The sequence below is a fragment of the Archocentrus centrarchus genome, chromosome 6 (assembly GCF_007364275.1).
Source record: "Archocentrus centrarchus isolate MPI-CPG fArcCen1 chromosome 6, fArcCen1, whole genome shotgun sequence".
Classification (NCBI taxonomy): Eukaryota; Metazoa; Chordata; class Actinopteri; order Cichliformes; family Cichlidae; genus Archocentrus; species Archocentrus centrarchus.
The window spans coordinates 13751596-13773836 of record NC_044351.1 but is presented as its reverse complement, the minus strand read 5'-3'; the positions used below and the strand labels follow the sequence as shown (position 1 = coordinate 13773836).

General features: G+C 40.5%; 1 protein-coding gene and 1 non-coding gene across 5 annotated transcripts in view; both read left to right on the top strand.

Annotated features, from left to right (window-relative positions):
- The first annotated feature begins 4633 nt into the window (after positions 1-4633).
- On the top strand, positions 4634-4707 carry trnat-agu (transfer RNA threonine (anticodon AGU)). The gene has a single exon. It is a non-coding gene; the product is annotated as a tRNA-Thr (tRNA).
- A 1336-nt stretch (positions 4708-6043) lies between these two features.
- Positions 6044-22241, top strand: part of srpk2 (SRSF protein kinase 2) — a 68848-nt gene continuing 52650 nt past the window's right edge. Inside the window, exons 1-2 of one of the 4 annotated variants that reach the window (XM_030732240.1) lie at positions 6044-6094; positions 6345-6411. In XM_030732240.1, the coding sequence (XP_030588100.1) occupies positions 6079-6094; positions 6345-6411 (83 nt within the window). In that variant the 5' untranslated portion in view covers positions 6044-6078. The remainder of the gene's footprint in view (positions 6095-6344; positions 6412-22241) is intronic. The other 3 variants (XM_030732239.1, XM_030732238.1, XM_030732237.1) reach the window with 3 other exon arrangements.

Here is a 22241-nt window from a genome sequence, read left to right as displayed (position 1 = left end):
TACTGCATATTGTCTTTGTGGTATTTATTTTAATTAGGCTTTTTTTCTTTTGTCGTGTGTCAGAGTTGCCAGTGAAGGGAGATGATGGGGAACGGTGTGCAATAGAGAAGACGGATGAACGCGATTACATCTTACTTACTGAAACAGATACTATTAACGCCCCTGGACATAACCCTCACCATAATCTCAGGGGATGATGATGATGCAGCTGCAGTAATGTGAGTGGGTAGTCTGTTTTGGTTTTTTTTGTTGGTTGGTTTGTGTTTGTGTGTTTTTTAAGACAAAAATTGAATAGCATGTATCAAAGAGTGTGTTACCTGAATATTTTCAAACTCTCTTTCAAGGTCACTGCATTAATCTGAAGGTCAAAGTGATAATAAAGCTATATAGAGCTTCCTACTACTATTGTTATTTTTGACAACAAATAGGCATGTAGGGAATGATATGTGCGGATCCTAAATATCACGTTACTGTGGATCGCCGACCTCTGCTTCAAGGTCAAACTTTCATAAAATGTCTTTTATCTTTAATGCTTAAAATTATGCTGCCTTTGTTTGTATTGGCAACATTTAGGAAATGATAGTGGTGTATGGGTATTCTAATTATCACATTATAGTTTGCATCCAAATATGTCACATTTGACCTCTGACCTCAATTTTATATTTCACATCTGCCTTTCTTTCAAGTTGACCCCCAAAATTTGCTTTATCTTCAAAGAAAGTGTTGTCAAGAGAAAGAAAATGAGCTGTAGAAATATTCTGTAGTAGAAATATACTGTAGTATACAGTATATGTATATATTTAAAATATAAGTATATTATAAAATGAGCTCAAATTATTAGTGTCCAGTTATTCGCACATCAATGCCTATAATCCATTACTTACTCCTAATGTTTGTGTAATCAAAGTAGATATCTGTCATGCTACCCTTATCTTTTTATTTTTATTGCACCACAAAGCTCTTAAAGTACATTTAAAAAACAAAGAAGACAAAATGAATATATAGAAAATACAATACTATTCTCTTAAAAGTAGAGATGGCGCTGCCTTGGCGGGGGTTTGCGCTCTCAGTGTGCTTCTTGTGTTCTGGATGGTATTCCTATTTCTGCCATTTATTTAAAATAGTTTTCTAAAAAAATAAACATTTATAATATTCTCATAAATTATTTTTCTCAGGCAGTACCATCAGCTCACTGTCAGAAATACAGATTTGTGGAATCATTTTAAACCCAGAGGAGGAACTTCTTCTGTCGGAGTCATTAGCAAATAATTTATTTGTTATGGAAAGGAATGTCCTTCAGCCCAAGTTATAGACAGCTGCCCCCACTGGAAGGTAAGCTCCACTCATATCTGCTTTCTCTCTCTCTTTCTGAACTCTACCAGAGTAGGTTTGCACGACTTCCTTCCTTTTCCTTCCTTCCTTCCTTTTCCTTCCTTCCTTCCTTCTTCTTCTGCTTATCCAATTCAGGGTCACAGGGGGAGCCTATCCCAGCTATCACAGGGCGAGAGGTGGGGTACAACATGGACAGGTCACCAGTCTGTTGCAGGGCTATAAACAGAGACAACCATTTATGTTGTATGATTTAGAGTTCAAAATAATTCTTATTTATCTTATACTAGGCCTTGGTTCACTGTGTAAAATATTTGGTTTTACCATTTCCTTAAGCCAGTCACTCCATCGTGTAGTGTTAACACATTCACTTATCAAGCGAAATGTTGCAGATTCAATTCTAGCCACAGGCACAAATCCCCTTTGGGATGGCTTCAGGAAGGGCATCTGGCATAAAACTCTGCCAAATCAAACATGTGGTGTTACCAGCTGTGGTGACAGACACAGGGGAACGCAGACGGCACTAACATAACAGAGGCAGGCTGGGGAGGCATTTTTGCTACGAATGTCTGGAATGTTAGAAAGGCTTCATTATATATATATATATATATATTATATAATTGCCCCCCCCCCCCCCCCCCCGTTAAATCATGAATTAACTGATTAACCATATATTTTGCAAAAGCTGAGTTAAATTTCATGAGCCACACTGAGGCCTGATTACTGCTGGAGATGTTGAAGCAAGAAATCCCTTAAATAGAGCCTGTCTGACAAAGTGAAGCAGGCTAAATCATGCCACCATCTAAAGACACAGCTGTGAAACAAAATCATTGACATCTGCCAGTCTGGAAAGGGTTACAAAGACATTTCTGAGTAACAAATATGCAAAAAAACTAATGCATTAAAAAGGTGCAAATACTTTTTCACTGTATAGTTTAAACTGTCCATGGTAACATATTTAATGAAATATTTTATTAAGCATAATATTGACTGTGTAAGGCTCTGACAGCATGGAGAAGCCTGGAAAATACTATGAAAAGAAGGATGAGAAGAGCTTAGCTCCGACTGAAACTTCTCTGGACATTCAGCTGTGAGTTCGCCAGAGGATACTGCATTACCAGCATGGCCTGGAACAAGCAGAACCCGGTAACAAAATGGTTCTGCTATTACTAATCTTTGTTTGAAAGACTTAATTTAAACCTCTCCTTGTGTTGTGCACTCTCTGTAAGGATGTATTGGCTGTAGGATATGGAGACTTTGATTCCAGAGCCCTGCTGCTGGACCCTCAAAAACATCATGGTATGCTATGTGTTTTTATTTTATTGCAGCTATCATCTTTCTCAGTTTTCCGATAGCCTGTGGATCAGCCTGCATGAGCAGATAGTTATTCCGGCTTACAGATCTTGTTAAATACAAGAGCTGCAAGTTAACCAAATTATCTCAGAAAAAAAATCACAGACACACACAATGAGCAACAAAAGGGATGGGAAGATATTAAACCCATGATGACAGGTCACAGACAGATCATGTGATTCTGGAGGAGAAGCATAAAAAGTTGCTGCAGATGGTGGAAAATGTCAGAGGCTTTTTTGTTGTGGAGGGAAATTTTATTTCTGGGACAGCAGGAAGTGAACCTGGATTTGAAAGTGACGTGACCATATTGCCATGCTATTGATATGTCTTAAAGAAAGATCAAATTAAGAATTGTCACACCAAAGTAAGAATTCTACCAACACATTGAGAATTCTAATGAGACAGTAAACATTTTAAACATAAAAATTCAATGAAAATTATTGTTCTAAAATTAAACTCTTAATTCTGGCTCCGCGCAAGCAAGAAGCCCCTTTCAGCAGCTCCGTACTAATTCCGTGCTTTTTTCTCATGTTGTTTAGTATTAGATGTGTTTTTTGTGTTTCTGTATCTTCTACTCTTTTTCCACACAAGGCAGCTGACTTTCCTCTGGAAAACTGGACCCGCTGCTGTTCGCCTACCGGCCTGGCGTCGGGGTGGATGATGCCATCATCTACCTCCTGCACCGTGCTCTGACCCACCCGGAGAAGCCGGGAAGCACTGTGAGGATCATGTTCTTTGATTTCTCCAGTGCTTTCAACACCATCCAGCCAAGACTTCTGAGGGACAAGCTGGAGCTGTCAGGAGTGGACCACCACATGTCCCATTGGATACTGGACTACCTCACTGACCGCCCACAGTACGTAAGGACACAGGGCTGTGTCTCTGACAGGCTGGTCTGCAGTACGGGGGCCCCACAGGGAACTGTGCTGGCACTGTTCCTCTTCACCCTCTACACTGCAGACTTCTCCATCAACTCCCCACGCTGCCATCTGCAGACGTTCTCTGACAACTCTGCCGTAGTTGGCCTCATCACAGATGAGGATGGTGCAGAGTACAGACAGTGGACTCAGGACTTTGTGGACTGGTGCCAGCAGAACCACCTCCTGATCAACGCTGCTAAAGCCAAGGAGCTGGTGGTGGATTTCCGTAGGCGCAGACTCACCACACTGACACCGGTGAACATCCAGGGAGTGGACACTGAGATAGTGGACTCTTATAAGTACCTGGGTGTTCACCTAAACAATAAACTGGACTGGACTCACAACACTGATGCGCTTTACAGGAAGGGTCAGAGCAGACTCTACCTGCTGAGAAGGCTGAGGTCTTTTGGAGTGCAGGGGACACTCCTGAAGACCTTCTACGACTCTGTAGTAGCATCAGCCATCTTCTATGCAGCAGTATGTTGGAGCAGCAGCTTGTCTGCAGCTGAGAGGAAGCGGTTAGATAAGCTCATCAAGAAGGCTAGCTCTGTCCTAGGATGTCCTCTTGACCCAGTGCAGGTGGTGGGAGACAGAAGGACTCTGACCAAATTAACATCAATGATGGACAAGGTCTCCCACCCCATGCATGAAGTTCTTACTGAACTGGAGAGCTCCTTCAGTGACAGACTGCTGCACCCTAAATGCACAAAGGAGTGTTACCGCAGATCCTTCCTCCCAGCAGCTCTAAGACTCTATAACCATCACTGCTCCCAACAAAACCACAATCAATAGCATGCACATATTGTATGATAACATATAGTATATTGTAAATAGCCTGTCCTGTTCAAGGTTCAACACACAGGCACACCATTTTTCAAGTGAACCCAAAACTGGTATATTTCTGTACAGTATATATTATTATTATTATTGTTAATATTGTCCTATTTTTCATATATATATATATATATATATATATATATATATATATATATATTTTTTTTTTTTTTCAACAAGGTAAAATGCAACTCAGCGGCGCCGTGGCTTAGTTGGTTAAAGCGCCTGTCTAGTAAACAGGAGATCCTGGGTTCGAATCCCAGCGGTGCCTTTTCAGTGGCCCAAGCCAAAACAAACAAACTTTGTTGCCGTACCTGCGGCAGTTTGCCTTGTTTATGCCAGAGGTCTGAGAGGAACAGTCAGACTGCTTAGATAGAAGCCAACAGTAACTTGAATAACCACTTATTAAAATCAAGGTATGCAGAAGAGCATCTCTGAACACACATGTTGAACCTTGAAGCAGATGGGCTACAGCAGCAGAAGACCACACCGGGTGCCACTCCTGTCAGCTGAGAACAGGAAACTGAGGTTATAATTCACATGAGCTCACCAAAACTGGACAACAGAGGATTGGGAAAACATTACCAGGTCTGATAAGTCTCGATTTCTGCTGCGACATTTCAGCTGGTAGGATCAAAATTTGATGTAAACAGCATGAAAACATGGATCCATCCTGCCTTTTATCAGTGGTTCAGGCTGGTGTTGGTGGTGTCATGGTAGGGCGGATATTTTCCCTTAAGGCGTTGGGCCCCTTAAACATCTGACCATTGTTTGAACACCGCAGCCTATATGTGCAGTATTTTTGCTATGTGGTATAACGAGAGATTCACATCATGGCTGACAAATCTGCGGCAACCGTGTTATGCTATCATGTCAATATGGGCCTCCTTCCTGGATCTGCACCATGAAGAATTAAGGCAGTTCTAAAAGCAAAAAGGGGTCCAACCCAGTACTAGCAAAGTGTATTAAAGTGGCTACGAGTGTATTTGAGTCCTTGATTTATCCAGGTAAGAATATCCAAAGAGCAACCTTTCCAAGGAGGCACCATAGACAACTTACACATGGTACAAGCAAGTGAACCCAATCAGAAGCTTTTAATACGATGCTATGACTAAAGCGCTGGCCTGGCAGAGGATGTACTCCCTAAAATCCTTCATAGCTTAACATTATTAAAGACAAAAAGCAACTTTCTGCTACAAAAAAGAACAGTGTCTTGGGGATGCTGGGATATCTGCTAATATGCTGTTTTTAATTTAACTGTCAGCAGTTCAGGCCAACTCCTCATTTCAGTCATTTCATAATTTATCAAGTTAGAACAGTTCATTTTTATTTTGTTTTCTAAATGAAATCCATCACTGGCATGCTATTACACAAAAGCCTAGATAGTTCAAATAAAGATATTTAGCTCATTTAGTTTGACGTTGAAACTATATACATTTGTTTATTTGTTTATACTGTTTCAAAGGATTGTGCGTCGCTGGTTCACGCAGGTCTGCATGCAATGCCTGTTTCAAACGACAGAGGGCGTGCGTGTCATCCAAAGGTGGAGAGGTTAGTGTGAGTGAGTGATTCAGAGAGAGGCGGAGGGGATCCGGCTGCTGCTGCCGCGCTGCCAGCTCCTGCTGAGGGAAGAGGAGGAAACATGAGCTCCAGGAAAGGTGCGTATAACTCAGCCTCTAACTTAGCTACGCTAAACCCACTCCCGGTGGCGTTTCATATAAAAGGTGGCGGAAGTTATGGGTGTACGTAGCCTATCACGGTGTGCAAAACGACGCTGCATGACCCGTGCCAGCCAGCCAGCCAGCCTTGCTGATGGTGTGTGTTTGTTCTCCCCCCCCCCCCTTTCCTCCTACACCCTTCCCCGGGCTCGGTTGTGGCTGTGAATGAACGTAACCTCCGACCGTGCAGTGATGGCCATCCAGGCTAGAAAGAGGAGGCCGAAGGGAAAGAAGGATAAAGCGGGTCAGCATCGCAGGTAAGAGGGGCGGCGGCGGCGAAAGCGTGGACGTGAAGTGTTTGTTTGCCGGGGTTTGTTTACTGACAGCGGGTCCCTCTCTGTGTGACACCAGCGCTGCTGCCGGTGCGTCGGCGGTACAGACCGTGGACATATGGCACGGGCTGTGTATTTGTATTCAAAGACAGGCTCATGTGGCGTGTCCTAAGTTACCATTTACGTTAGATGTGGACGATGTGGTCCCTAAGGTATCCACCTAATTTCCAAAGCGGCTGGGTCCGGCAACCATTCACAACCAGCACGCACTTGTAGTTTATTTTGCATGCCTAAGCTTCCAGTACAGATGGCTTCTTGGTAGATTTTTGGACTGTGGCGACAAAGGCAGGATTGACAGCTGTCACTGCTCATCTCCGCGATATTTTTAGCGATGGCAGCACCAGACTGGTACGGAGTAAACGCCTCCTCACATCGCCTAGCCCGTGTGGGAATCTCTCACATGGTGTTATGTAACTTTTTTTGGCTCTCCATTGTTGTGCATTGTTTTCTGGTTTTGCCAGGCACTTTTAAAGTGTAGATGCACGCGTAGTTCTGCGGTGAATTTGCCGGTGAGGACAGTAGTTTTTGCTGCCGGTTGCCGTGTGAGCGGCAGCGCAGTGGCTGCGTAAAGTGCATGCGAATTGGAGTGGAGAGAGTGGGGGGCTTTCTTCATGGCGCGATGCTATTGGAGCGACGTCACCGGCAGCCGAAGAAGGCATCAATTAGGTGATACCAACGGTGCGGGCACCCCAGGGGGCCGCGGGATGCAGGAATGTGCTGAATTCCCAAACATCTGCACAGTCATGCTGAAACCAGATGTGCGCAAAAATAGCCAGTCATAAGGGCAGATGTTCCTAAAAATAGAGAACTAACTCCACAGCTGCCTTGTAAATAGAACATGACTCATATGGTGGCCCTACAGGTGTCCTGTAATGGATGTAGGCTTAGCGTTTGGCCCTGGAAATGCTGGGAAGTATAAAGTAGTGGCTAATGGTGTGAGGGATTAAGCAAGCCAAAAAAAAAAAACATTGACTCTGCTGCTAATATTTTTAAATGTCAGTGTACCACTCCTGAGGTTAATCAATGGATTTTCAACAACTTTAGAGCATAGTGCTTCCTCAAAATTCAGTGGGTTCTCCTAGATATCTTTTTTTTTTTTTAACTTTATGTTTTTAGTCAGGTCTGCAGTCCAAAACCATTTAAAAAACCTCAGTATATTATGACGTTTGAGAAACTACAACCAAATATGGGTGTGTTTGCTCAATAAACTGCTTAAGCAATGCACAGGTTATGGCCCTAGCAGAGACTGCTGCTGAATTATTTGAAATGAATTTCTAAATGGACTGAAGAGACTTCACTTTAGGCACGGATATTAGAAAGAAACACATTGTATGAACAAATTATTTAAAAAAGAAATTAGCTGACCATCTTCCATTATGACCCGGAGAATATCCCTTCAGAGCTGCTGCAGTTATGATACTTTCACCGCTTAGTTATCAGGAAACCCTGATGCTTGATTAATTGTGGTTAATTTAATGCCTACAATTTGCAATGTGGTAAGCGTGCCTCAAACATGTTTTGGCACTTCTGTGCTTCAGTTTGTGGTTACATATGAGATCACGTTTTTGCACACTTACAATAGTTTATTTTTTTTTCCTGAGCCTCTACTCATCCAGACATATCAATTGATAGAAGAATAAAAAGGTTGACAGAGTGAAACTACTTCCACTTATTTCCATTCTCTGTGAGAGTGAATGCATGACAGCAAGCTTTGTAATAACTGAATAGTTTTGACGATACACACTGCAGCTTGATGATGGCATAGAGCAGCATGTGACATGTACTTCATTAATCCTAAAAGTTGGGAAATTCCTTTAGTACAGCAGCCAGAAATTACACAAAAGCTATAAGACTAAAAGCTTAAATAAGAAGAATAATGCACAAAGCAAGAATGCATTAGAGGAGTTAATAGGGTAATAAACAATGAGAATTAGATGGCAGGGAAAAGCACAGGAAATAAACATGGATTAAGTTAAAAACTATGCAAAGGAAGGAGCTCAGTTAAATAAAAAAATTTTTAAAAAGTAAAATAAATAAATTAAATTAAATTAAATAAATTAAAATTAAATAAATGAGCTAATTAAGTACAAATTAAATTAAAAAAAAAACAGTAATCATAAATATTAAAATTAAAGATGAATTTAATAAAGTGGAATAAAACCAAATAAAACTAATTGACTTCCTAAATTGTTAAACATTAGCACAGCAAATATCAGCCGGTTATTAAAGTGGGTCAGTGTTTAATGTTGTGACAGTGCAGGGTTCAAATAAAATTAGGTAAGCAGTTTGATCCGGGACATCTGTCAGAAGCAGTTTTGTCTTTATCTCATTGTCTCTTGATCTTGAGCTCTTTCTCTCACCTGGTGTTTGGAAAAAAAAAAAATGAGGTCACACATTCATTCATTCATACAACCATGTGTCCATCCCTGTAATGAGATGCTTATCCAGGTCAGGGTCACTGTTGCATCAGAGCAAGCCGACAGCACCCACACATGAACAAACTCTCAAGCGCAATCACGGTGTCTCTCTCTTTGTCATATACTGTACAGTCCCATTTAACTAGTCAGTTCATCCACTTTAATCGAGATCCATTCCTGCCTCTGCCTGCATGACTGAACTGCAGACTTTCACCTTTAATTCAGGGTGTTTCATGACAATTTAGCATCAACTGTTTAAGAATTACAGCCATTTTTATACACAGTCTGCCATTTTCAGGGCTTCAAAAGTTAAAAAAAAAAGACTTTAGGCGAGGCCAAATCAACAATATGGTGCATTGTTAAAAAGAAGGAATGCACTGAGCAGCTCAGCAGCACCAAAAGGCCAGAAAGACCACAGACACAGATAATTTCAGTGGTTAAGAAAAATAACTTAACATCTAACCAAATACACAACGCTCTTGGGGAGGCAGGTGCATCGCTTTAAAAGTCTACAATCATGAATGGAAATGCAGAGAGTTGCAGACCACTGATTATGCTTAAGACCAGGAAGGTCAGATTACAGTTTGCCAGAAAACATCTAAAAGAGCCGGCACAGTTCTGTAAACAAAACAAAAAAAATCTTTGGGAAGATGAAATCAAGGTTAACTTGTAGCAGAATGAGGGGAAGGGAAAGTATGGAAAAAGAGAGAAACGGCTGCTGAGCCAAAGCGTATGGATCACATTATCGGTCTAACATGGTGGAGGCAGCATTATGGCATGGGTATGTTTGGCTGCCAGTGGAACCAGATCACTAGTATTTATTGACACAAAGTAGGGCCCCGAACCTGCACTGCTGCACTCCACATTTTCACAGCCTATATTATTAGATATGTGAAATGTGTTCATGTGTATTTTTGTTGGCTTCCTTTCTGTGTGTGATTCACTTGTTGCACAAAAGTGTGTTTTGCACTTTCCACAGAACAGTTATTGCTGTTTATAAGGCGAGGCTGAAACTTATTTTACTGTGATCTTCTGTGGGACAGTTTGAGTTACTTGTTGCCTTTAATTTTTTCGTTTGGGCAGTCATGCTTGCTAGCCAACTAGATGCAGCATTTATTGCAGGAGAAGAGCCATTGTGTTTCTTAGCCTTGCTATATGCAGACTGAAATTATTTTTAATAAAATTTATTGGATTTTATATAATCGTTCGTGGTGCCCAGAGGATGAATTCGACCGACCTTGGTGACCTTAGAGTTGAAACTTGACTGAAGTGATAGAATCATTGTTAGTCTTCTTAAAGAAATGAATGTCAGGCTTAAACATATTTATAACCGGCAAAACTAATGACGTCAATATTAGCTTCAGCTGTACGCTGGGGTTTTGTGCAATGCTCGCTCGCTAACAGCGTCAACTAGCTGAACTAGGTCCGCATTCCCAATACATGTCAACTTATTTGTACTGGCATTATGATTATATTAACATGTTATGTTACTTCCACTGTAAGGCTGCACTTAGATAGTATCATTAATGAATTGACATTAATGGCATGAAACTATATGTAGATTTTAATTAGGTGTTAGGTCCGGTTTATATGTTGTGAGTTCTGTCTTATATACTTAATCTGCTTACCAAAACAGCTGTGTAGTTAGGTAACGTTACAGCTGCACTTAGGAGGGGCGCATTATTCATCATTGTCATCATTGTGCTGTTTGTCATACACAGTTTCTTTCACGGTTGATCAGATACTGACAGGAGAAATGTTGCAATTCAGCAGTACAGTTGAGACTTTTCTCTTTTCATTGACTCAGGAACAAACATGTGTATTTGTTTCACAGGGAACCATAATTTGTGAGAAACCACGTGCTCAGTGTAGCTTTGATGTTTAAAGATCGTCAGCACAAGAATGGGCTCAGTCACATGTTTGAATGAATTGCTCGGCAGGGCATATTTGTGGAGCAGAGATGTATCGGCCTTGCAGCTACAACTCTGGTCTTCAAAGCCTTTTTCCGAGCTTTTATCACTTCTGTTCAATGTGCTGACCACACAACATGTACCAGGTCGGGCCAATGGGAGCACAGCGCTGTTATTTATTGGATTTATCCAGTAACGCAACACAGTATTGACTATATGCGTGTGTGTTTGTTTGTGTGTGCCTGTGTGTCTAGATGAGAATGTGCAACATCTGTAGGTGGATATACTTTCATATTGGCTGCAGCCTAAAGAAAAGTTCACACTAAGTTCACCTTACTTTTTATCGTCCGTATTTTGCTTTTGTGGCCCTTTGAGTTGCAGGTTTTGCTTTTCTTTTGGTCTGTGTTGTTGATTGGACTGCTGGTTCTCTTTGTGAGTCAGTCTGTGTGTGAGGAAGAGAGAGCGATACTGGAGTTTGGGTGTTGAGAGTTTGCTTGTATTGACTTTTTTTCACTAAACTTACTCACCCAGGACCAAATCAGAGAACACAGGCGTTTGTGTATAGTTCACCAGGTTGTGGAGTAGTATTGATTTTAAAAAAAAAAGAAAAAAAAAGTGTGCTGTAGCAAGTCTTATAGCAGATTTGTTAATCTCACTACTGATCAATTTGCCAAGTGTTTTCCTCAATTTACTGTATAATTTGTTTAGCACTAAAAAGACATAATTCTTATTTCTTATACTGGGCTTAGTGCCTCAGTTTATCCTCTGTCTAAAACAAGCTCTTTTAGCTCCTCTATCTTTACACCTACTTTCTTGTGATTGACTGCCGCTCACAAGCAAAAGGTTTGAACAGCAGGTTCTGTCTTTATTAGTTGGCCATGTACCACAGACCTTTAAGGTGGCAGTAGTTAAACCATTGCTTAAAAAGCCAGTACTTGACCCAGCTGTCTTAGCTAATTATAGGCCAATCTCCAACCTTCCTTTTCTCTCAAAGATTCTTGAAAGAGTAGTTGTAAAACAGTTGATTGATCATCTACAGAGGAACGGTTTATTGGAAGAGTTTCAGTCAGGTTTCAGACCCCATTTACACGACACCGTTTCAAAATGAAAACGGCGTAGTTTTGATGGCGTAGATTTCGGCCTTCCGTTTACACGACAACGGAGTGAAAATGATGTGTTTCGCAAACGGGGTCCAGAGTGGAGCGTTTCAGAAACGCACCGGCTTGCGTTCTCGTGTAAACGCTTGAAACCGGGGTGATTTGAAAACGGGTGACTCGCACATGCGCACTATGGTGGCGACGGCCACAGTTTTGCACGCATGCGCAAATTGATAACCAGTACTCGCATTTTCACGAGTGCTTCTTGTGCTTTTCTTGTGTTTTTACCGTTTTGTAATTCAGCGTTGTGTGCACCAGCGATCCAACCTCATCGTCAGTCCACACAAAACCTCTCACATTGGCCGTTTTGTAAGTAATGAACACTTTGCCGCACTTCCTACTTTATCTATCCATGAAGTCAGATGACACACATCAATTAGTTAAACTGCAGGAATGTCTTAAAGACATTAAGGCCTGGATGACCTCTAATTTTCTGCTTCTAAATTCAGATAAAACTGAAGCTCTTGTGCTTGGCCCCACAAAACTTAGAAACATGGTGTCTAACCCATATACTTATTCTGGATGTCATTACCTTGGCCTCCAGTAACACTGTGAGAAATCTTGGAGTCGTTTTTTACCAGGATATGTCCTTCAATGCACATATTAAACAAGTAAGACTATTTTTTTGCATTTGTGTTATATATTTAAATTAAAACTATCCGGTCTCAGAGTGATGCTGAAAAGCTTATTCATGCATTTATTAATTCTAGGCTGGACTATTGTAATTCATTATTATCAGGCTGTCCTAAAAGCTCCCTGAAAAGCCTTCAGCATGCATGTGGATAAAAAGTATTACAGTATTAAACCTGTGTAGGCCCCAGTTTTTCAACAACAGCGGCATCAAAGATGATGCGGTCACAGTTTTTGTGGAGCTGGAGTCTGGAGCCAGTAAAACTCTGAGCTGCTGACCTGGGGCTGTCAGCTTGGACACTGAAATATTATTAACATTAATTGTTATCCTTAGGTTTTAACATCTACACCATCAGGACGTCTGTTTATTTTGCAGCAGGAAACGTGGCATCAAAGAACAGGACACACCCCAGTTCTGAGAATGGGTTTTCTTTGCTTTATGCTCCTTTAAAAGCTCACAGACACACATGCTGACTCATTCACTAGCACACTTTAGCATGCAGGAACATACACACATGCACAAAAACAGATGCACATGAACACACATCAAATTTACCTCCTCCAGGAGATACAACACTGTCAGAACTTTTTTTTTTTTTTTTGCTTCCTCTTGATGTAAGAAAGCTTTCCAGATGTTAATTAATTAAACTATTAAAAAAATGCAATTTATAAAATAGAAACCGATGAGCAGTTCATTGTAAAAGATCTTTTTTTCTCTTTTGAATATGTATTACTGCTCATTGATAAGACAGAAGTATTCTTATCCTATTACTCAATTAATCGATGGAATAATCAATAGAATACCTCCTACTTGGGATAACCATATTAAGGATATCCCCCTTTTTTCTGACATGATGAAGGTCCAAGAGTAGAAAAAAACTGTCAGAGGGTAAACTTTTAAAGCAGCCTGAGCTTTTGGCTCACAGGGATTGCATGTACATTGACATGAAGCACATGACAGAAACAAGGAAAAGCATAATAAGTTGCCCTCAAAGATGGATTGTTTCAGCTTTTCATATTAGAGGATGACAGGTCCTTGCACGTTTCAGTGGCTGGGGCTCAGTCTGAATAACCTCTTTCATTAAATAGAACTGGATTAGCATACCAAGACTTACTGGGGTTTTGACTGTGAAAAGCGACTCCAGTATAATAGCATTCATTAGTCATAACTTTTTTTTTCTTCTTTTTTTTTCCTCCCCAGACCGGTGCTAGAGAATCTAAATGCTAATATTCTTCTTGGGATGTATATCTGCCAGCTTGCAGTGCCTTTCGTAGCACAACAGGCCCCTCTACATGAAATGAGCAGACGCTAATGTGACTTATGTTCCCACACACTGGATTGTAAACTGCAATGATTTTCAGATGCTTCACTCAGACTTTAGAAAAGAAAAGAAAAAAAAAAGAACAGCAGCTAGACATCTGGAAGCCTGTTCAGGGTGAGACAGGGTTTATCCTCTGGTGTAAGGACAGAAGATGAATTAGACTTTTATTTTATTATAAATGTTATTTTAAAAAAACAATTGGAGCAAGTACAGTATATAATACATAGCACTGAAAGGTTGAATTTCAGTGTATGGAGGTATAACATAGAGGTATGCAAAAATAACCATTACTTACAATACCAAATAAACATATATTCACATTGATTTCTCTTTCAAATATGTTTTTTTTTTCATTATTAGCAACAGTGAAGGGAGATGATAGGAAATTAAGGTTTGTGATTTATGTTCTGTGTCGTTTACCACTAACCTATAAGTGCACAACCTGATTCTTGAAATGTATTGAAGTTCATCAGCATCAGAGTGCTGTTCTTCAGGTTTTCTTGGATATTTGCTGTACTAGTGAATCTCAAACAAATTAAAATATTATGTCTGGTTTGTCATTTAATGCAAAAATTAAATTTTCATAACATCTATATTCATTACACATAAAATTAAATATTTCAAGTGTTTTTGTTTTAATTTTGATGATTATACCTCATAGCTCATGAAAATCAGAAATCTAATACCTCAATTTAATAGAGTGTTTCCTAAGATCAATCAAAAATGGATTTACAATACAACTTCTGAAAAGTATGTTCGGTTACACTTAGTTGGCACTCCTTTACCACAATTTACTGCGTTATTGTGTTTTGGAGGGGATCAGCTTGTGGCACTGCTGAGGTGTTATTGAAGCCCAGGTTAGCAGCCTTTAACTTGTGTGTATTTTTGGGTTGGATATTTCTCATCTTCTTCTCGACAATACACCACAGATTCTCTGTGGGGTTCAGATCAAGCGTGTTGGTTGGCAAATCAAGAAGTAATAACATGGTCGGAAAACCTTTTTGGAGTAGTTTTGGCACTGTACAGGTGCTAAGTCCTGCGGGAAAAGGAAATCAGCATCTCTGTAAAGCTTGTCAGCAGATGGAAGTGTGAAGTGCTGTCAAATCTCCTGGTAGATGACTGTGTTGACTTAGTGTAACCGGTGGCTTCTTCTACCGTTCTCTGCGTTGTGTGGGTTAATGATGATCAGGCCACCGACGTGATTTGGAGGCGATCTCCGTTTATTGCTGACAAAACAGTAATCAAAACATCACAATCTGGTTGGCGATGATAGCTTTAAGCCCCGCTCCCGCCGAATGCCACAGGAAGAAGGGGCACGTACACAGTAATACATTGAATACAACAATCAATTATACAAAACATACCTGACAAAACAGTAATCAAAACATCACAATCTGGTTGGCGACGATCGCTTTAAGCCCCTATACAACAAACACACAAAGACGTTATTGTCTACTACTTTTGGATTTACGATTACTAAACTTTCCAAACTTTCGCTCACCGCTCCCGCCGAATGCCACAGGAAGAAGAGGGAGGGTGAGCGCGAAACTGCTCCTCATAAAGGAGTTGTCCCAGAAAACCAAACGTAGGGGTACAGAAAACAGTAACAAAAGAGAGGTTCTGCACACCAACCAGAGTTATACAAACACGTCAGGTAAGATAAATAAACAAATAATTTTTGTTAAATTCTGTATAAATAAATATGAACATAACAGGTAGAGACAACTGTAAACTATAAACACTATTAACAAAGAATTGGCATTGTTACATTTGGACTTGATAAAACACAGTGGACCATCCACTACCACCAACAGCAACAGATAACATAGCACCCCAAATCATCACAAACTGCATAAACCTCATGCTGGACTTTAAATGCCTTGGATTCTGTGCCTCTCCACTCTTCCTTCAGACTGCAGAGCTTTGATTTTCAAATAAAATGCAAAATTTACTTTCATCTGAAAAGAGGACTTTGAACCACTGTGGAACAGAATACACTTTGCATTGGGTTCACGTTTCACTTTTCAGATTCAGAAGCTACACTATACTGCCCAAAGTATTCACTCAGCCATCCAAATCCAAATCCAGGTGTTCCAATCACTTCCATGGCCACAGGTGTACAAAACCAAGCACCTAGGCATGCAGACTGCTTCTATAAACATTTGTGAAAGAATGAGTCGCTCTCAGGAGGTCAATGAATTCGAGTGTGGTACCGTGATAGGATGTCACCTGTGCAACAAGTGCAGTCGTGCCATTTCCTCTCTAATAAATACTCTACAGTCAACTGTTAGTGGTATTATAACAAGTGGAAGTGATATGGAACGACAGCAACTCAGCCAGGAAGTGGTAGGTCACATAAAATGAGTCAGTCACTACAGACCTCCAGACTTCATGGATGAGGGAGTTTGGTGTGGAAGAACTTGACTGGCCTGCACAGAGTCCTGACCTCAACCCGATGGAACACCTTTGGGATGAACTAGAGTGGAGAATGTGATCCAGGCCTACTCATCCAACATCAGTGTCTGACCTCACAAATGTACTTCTTGAAGAATGGTCAGAAATTCCCATAAACACTCCTAAATCTTGTGGAAAACCTTCCCAGGAGAGTTGAAGCTGTTATAGCTGCAAATGGTGGGCCGACATCATATTAGACCCTGTGGATTAAAAGTGGGATGTCACTCAAGTTCATATGAGTGTGAAGGCAGATGAGCGAATACTTTTGGCAATATAGTGTATGCTCATTCTTTATACTGTCTGTGGGTAAATGTCAGCTTATTTACCAGCAGGACAATAGAAGTCAGCAAGTTTGATAACGCAGAAGTTCAGATGATATATTATTTTGGTGCATAGTCAGTATAGTCTTTTAATGCGTAGTGTCCAAAGCTTAGAGGTTCAAAAATAAGTTCAGCCGCAATACATCAAATTTATTAATTCGTCGAAATGTCTTTGCAGTGAGTGCCTGTTTGAAGTCAGATATCAACAGATCATTTGTATCTTCCCACAATGTTGAAATATCATTAAAAATATTGCTTAAAGACAGACTTTGGCTGCGATATTGTAATATTTATTATTTGTTTGGTCATATTTAAAATCAGTTTGTTGATGTAAGAGAAAATATTTACTGATTCTAAGTAATAAGCAAAAGGCCTGGAGTGGACTGACTCCCAGTTAATAAATTGAATTGATTTTCTGGGGATGGCAGGAGACCGTCTGTCTGTAGATGAACCCCCAGTGGCTTTGTGGTTTAGAGTTGGCCAAATATTCTAATTTAAGAAGCAGTTGTGGGTTCATGACTTGTATGTAATGTGTTGTGTAGATATGAGAAAGCACAATCTTCTGGCAAACAGATTTGTGCAGCTCAGCCAGAGTATTGATGAGTATTCATCAATACTCTGGCCTGCCTGGACGGTGCTGATGGCAGGAGCTGAGAGCTGAGCATGTGAGCTGCATGTCGACCGAGGGAGAGAAAGAAATGGGGAGAAGCATGCAGAAAGCTAGAGAGGTGGAGCAAAAGATAATGTGAGAGCAGAAGGGAGGTGGACTGAGTGGGTGAAAAGGAGAGTTTGCTGTATGTGAGCATGTGTCTGGCTCACCAGTAGCAGCAAAAAATACCCAGGATGGAGAGAGTGAATGAGGGAAGTGAGAGTGGGAATTGGAGGATGCCACAGGGTAGCTGCAGGCAGGAAATGAGGGTTTTAGCAAAAACCGCTGTGTTGGCCACATGGGAGAAAGCACACAGGTCAATGTAAACACCGACTGGAAGCCCAAAATGCTCATTTGGCCCCAATTAATATTATATTTATGTATTATTTGTGCTGTTTATCCAGAGTCTGTGTTGTATTAGCTAGTTTCATCACAAGGGCATCATAGCAGGTAGCTACGTGTATTTGTTTTTGCAGATTTTTTTTTTTTTTGTACTTGTTGGTTTTTGTTTTGTTTTTTAAGAAGAATTAATCCCCTCTATCTATCAAGGCCCATCTCGATATACAGTACTATGCAAAAGCCTTGAGTCACCCCTCATTTCTTTATGTTTTTCTAGGAAAATGGGAAATAGGTGCAGTCATTTGTTGAAACGTGCAAACATACATGGAAATACAGAATATCAGGCAAAAACAGAGTTTGTACAGTTCTAACAAGCTTGAAAGTCAATGTTTGGTATGACCACCTTTATTCTTCAACACAGCCTGGACTCTCTGAGGCAGCTTTTTAGTCATTTCTTTAAGTAGTCTTCAGGAATGGTTCTCCAGGCTTCTTGAAGGACATTCAGAGCTTTTCTTTGGATGTTGACTGTTTTTTGTTGTGTTCTCTGTCAGGATGATCCCACACTGCTTCAATAATGTTGAGGTCCAGGCTCTGGGGAGGCCAATCCATGACTGATAGTGTTTCATTGTGTGTTTTTTCTATCCAGGTATGCTTTTACTGCATTGGCAGTGTGTTTGGGATCATTGGTGTGCTGAAAAATGAAGCCTTTGCCATTCAGACACTTTCTAGATGGTTCATAATTCCATCAATTTTGACAAGATCCCCAACACCACCGGCTGAAATGCAGCCCCAAACCATGACAGTGCCTCCACCGTGTTTCATAAATGGCTGTAAATACTCACCGTTGTACCTCTCTCCTGACCTCCTCTGTACTTATTGACAATGATTTGAACCAAAAATTTCAAATTTGGATTCATCACTTCATAAGAGCCATTGCCTCTGACTGCTCAGTCCAGTTCTTGTGTAATTTGGTACGTCTCCGCCTTTTCTCTCTGTGTCTCTTTCGTAAGAATGGCTTCTTGACAGCCACCCCTCCACTGAGACCATTTCTGATGAGGTGTCGGAGAACATTAGATGGATCTTTCAGGTCCCTTGTCAGGTCTTCGGTGGATTTTTTTTTTCTTTCTATTTTTTAAGGACATGCCTTTCAGATACTATTTATTTAGGCCTGATACTTCTTCCTTTGTCCCCCACTTGTTCAGTTTCCTCAAATTTTTAAGAACACACTGCACATCATGCTGAAACATGCCAAGTTTTCAGCTAATGGCTCTTTGGGAATCACCTTGTTTGTGCAAAAGTACTATTTTTGCCTGTAAAACTGTTACCTCGGGTATTTTTCATAGATTCAGCTAAAGAAATGGGAATAAATTCTGTGCTTTTGCAACAGGCTGCAAATAACAAAGTGCCTAAAGATAGAATTTAAAATTGGCATTTGTCAAATGTTTTGTTTTTTTTGTTTTCTTGTTCCAAATCTGAATATAACTGAAATATATGGACTCATGCTGTCTAAGAGACTTGCCATGCCCCTCTCAGATTATTCATTGTTACATACTGAATTGTAATATGATATTGGCTCTCTCCTCTGTGGTGTGTGAGTGGGAACCATTTTCTCCCCAGTGGCCAAAGTGCTTGTGTTAGTGCTGGCTGGCTGACAGAGTAATTGAATGTAGAAGTAGGCCTCCTGAGTAGGCGTTGGAACTTCTGAAAAGGAGCTCCCTGTTTAAACTCACCTTTTCAACAGCTGCTATTCAGCAGAGTGTGCTGGGTTTGTTGCCTCTGATCTCGGCACTGGTTAAAGTTAAGTTTTTTTTGTTTTGTTTTTCTGCTTTGTTAAACTGTAACAGCAGGGCAATACTTGTGAGGCCTACCACTACTCTAATCTGTTATAATTATATGAACTGCATCTCATCTAGTGGTTTGCTTAAGGGGGAATAAAGGATGAATTTTGTTTCTCAGGCTGGTGGGAGTTTGAGCTCTATAAGGAGTCTCCTCCTTCTTTCCCAGGACATTAACCAGGAAAGCACAAGATCCGAGCAAATCTACCGAGTCGATGGGGCTGAATAAGGAGACAAGAACAAGAGCGAATTAAAAGGAGGGATTTAGTGTGTGTGGTCCAAATAGGATTTGCTCTGAGGCAAGGATTTGTTCCTCTCATGTAACGCTTGCAAAGTGTTGTCCAGTGCTGCAGCTGCTGGCCAGTGGGTCATCACGGAAAGACTGGAGACATTAATAGTGTATGTAATTCTGTGAGGGCAGGAGCTTATCACAGTTGGGGAAGTTGGAAGCGGCATAGAGTCGCTCTTCACTGCCACCTTCTGGCTAACTGGAAAGAAGGAACTGCTTCTTGTGAATGTCTGTTTACTTTTCAAATTATTTCTGCATTTTCTGCCTTCAGAAGTTCTAATTAATTATTTTTTTTAAACTTCTTTGTTTGTATTTTAAAGTGGCATTTTTCAGTGTAAACTCACTCACAAATACACCCTTCATTATGATGAAAAGTGAGACTTGTGAGGACAGAACCTGATCTGGGTAACAGCTTTATTTCCCCCTTTTCAAATAGTGTAAAATGTGCTGCCTTTTGGGTGTTTCTCTTCCTAAAAGTGTTATGAAGCTTAATTAAAATGCAAGGCCTGCACACTTTGTGCTCTGCAGTCCCTCAAAGCATGGCTGAATTCTCAGAGCCATATTATGGGCTGGAAAGTGTATCATAAATTTATCCTAATGACTTTATGTAGCTTTTTATTCTCTCATATTGGTAACAATTTAGGAACTGTAAATAAAACAAAATTTTTAAAACCTGCACAGGAGATAAAAGCATAAAATAAACCTTGCTCTTAGTTTGCATACAGCCAGGCCCCAGCAATCTTAGATTAGACATGTGGCCTGGAAATCAAAACCCAGGGCAAAAAAAAAAAAATGCATGTGTAAATCACTCTCTGCTGCTAGCTTAATTACAGAAGTTATGAGGTTTCAGCAGCTTTGATGAGCATGTAAACATTTTTGAGACAAAAATCAAACTGTAGAAAAGAAGGGAGGCTAAATTGCACTGTATTTTGGCAAGTACAATATCCCCAGTAGAAATTACAACCTAGAACTTCTCGGTCTCTCACTACTTTTGCTAACTCGTGTCTGTTTTGCTTGTTACACCCTGTGTCACTACACTGGCTAATGCAGTAGATCACTTGATATCCCGTTTTATAATGAATAATCTGGCTCCTCCTATGGCTTCTTAGTGCTTGGTTGATAGCTTTTGCACAACATAAACCACACACTGATTTAAAGTAATTGCCCCCTTGTAAAAATAGGAAAAGTCCAACCCAAAGCCTCATGGAAACTGTGATAAGGCTTCAGTTAAAAGAAACTGCAGAAGGCCTATGATGATGATGATGATGATGAGATACCAAGATGTTGCTCCCATTGACAGTGCGGTTGAGAGCACAACACGTTTAAAATGTTTTTCCATTCTCTCACCAAAAATGACAGATAATAAAATGAATGTGCGTACAGCAGAGCAGAATCAGTACTCATTTCTGTGCTACTGAATTGCTTGTGTCTAGTGCACTTGCTGTTTGTGTTTGCAGTCTCGCCACAAGGTTATTTGTTTGTCCCAGTATCTCTTCAGCACACTAACCCACATCTCTGGAGAATTGTGTATGTACTCATGTGCATCTGTGTGTCCTTCACAGTCTGTGCATCAGCTTGGTTCCATCAAGGCTTCTGCTGCTATTGTAAACATGGTAATTGGCCATACTGAGCAATCTGGTGTCCTAATTTAGCATTTAGTGTGTCACAAAAAACTATCATAAGCATCTTGAGTATACAGTTTAGTATACAGTTTGTCCTAAATACACTGATTGAGTGCAACTTGTGGGGACTAAATGGTTGCCCAGAGTTTGAGGGTGTTGTGCACTCACGACCACTTTTGTCTCGTGTCAGAGGTCGCCTGATAGGAGGCAACCTTTCTGCAAACATGTTGCCATAACAGTGAATGAGTCTTTGTCACTGAGCACAACTCGAGGGGACTCCACTCAGCTGGCTGCCAGCTGGTTGTATTCTGGTTACATTCCTGTAAAAAGGAAGGTTGTTGAGGGTAAATGTAATAGTTATTATTTCTGTCTATGTAGACAGCAAGAGACATGTGATTTTTAACAATTTATCACAGTTAATTACTGTATTATAAACAGATTGCATAAAATTGCCAACTTGACAGACTCCATCTTATGGCAACATTTATGGCAGGTTTTAGTGACAGCGTTGGAATGTTTGACGATCTCATTTGCAGCAAAAAAAAATAACTAAAGTGCGATAACTTCATATTACTGGATAAAACAGATGTTGAAATAGTTTAACTTTGAGGACATCATTTACAGTTGAAAAAAAGGTGATTGCAGTAGATGTTGTTGCAGTACTCATTATGGCAATAATCATAAATAAATAAACGTGAATTATAACATTCACCGTGTAGACATGATGCTCACTGGTGACAGCTTATCCTCTGTCTAGTGCAGGGTTATTAGCACAGTACTGTGCAGCTAGAAACGCAGGATTAATTGTACA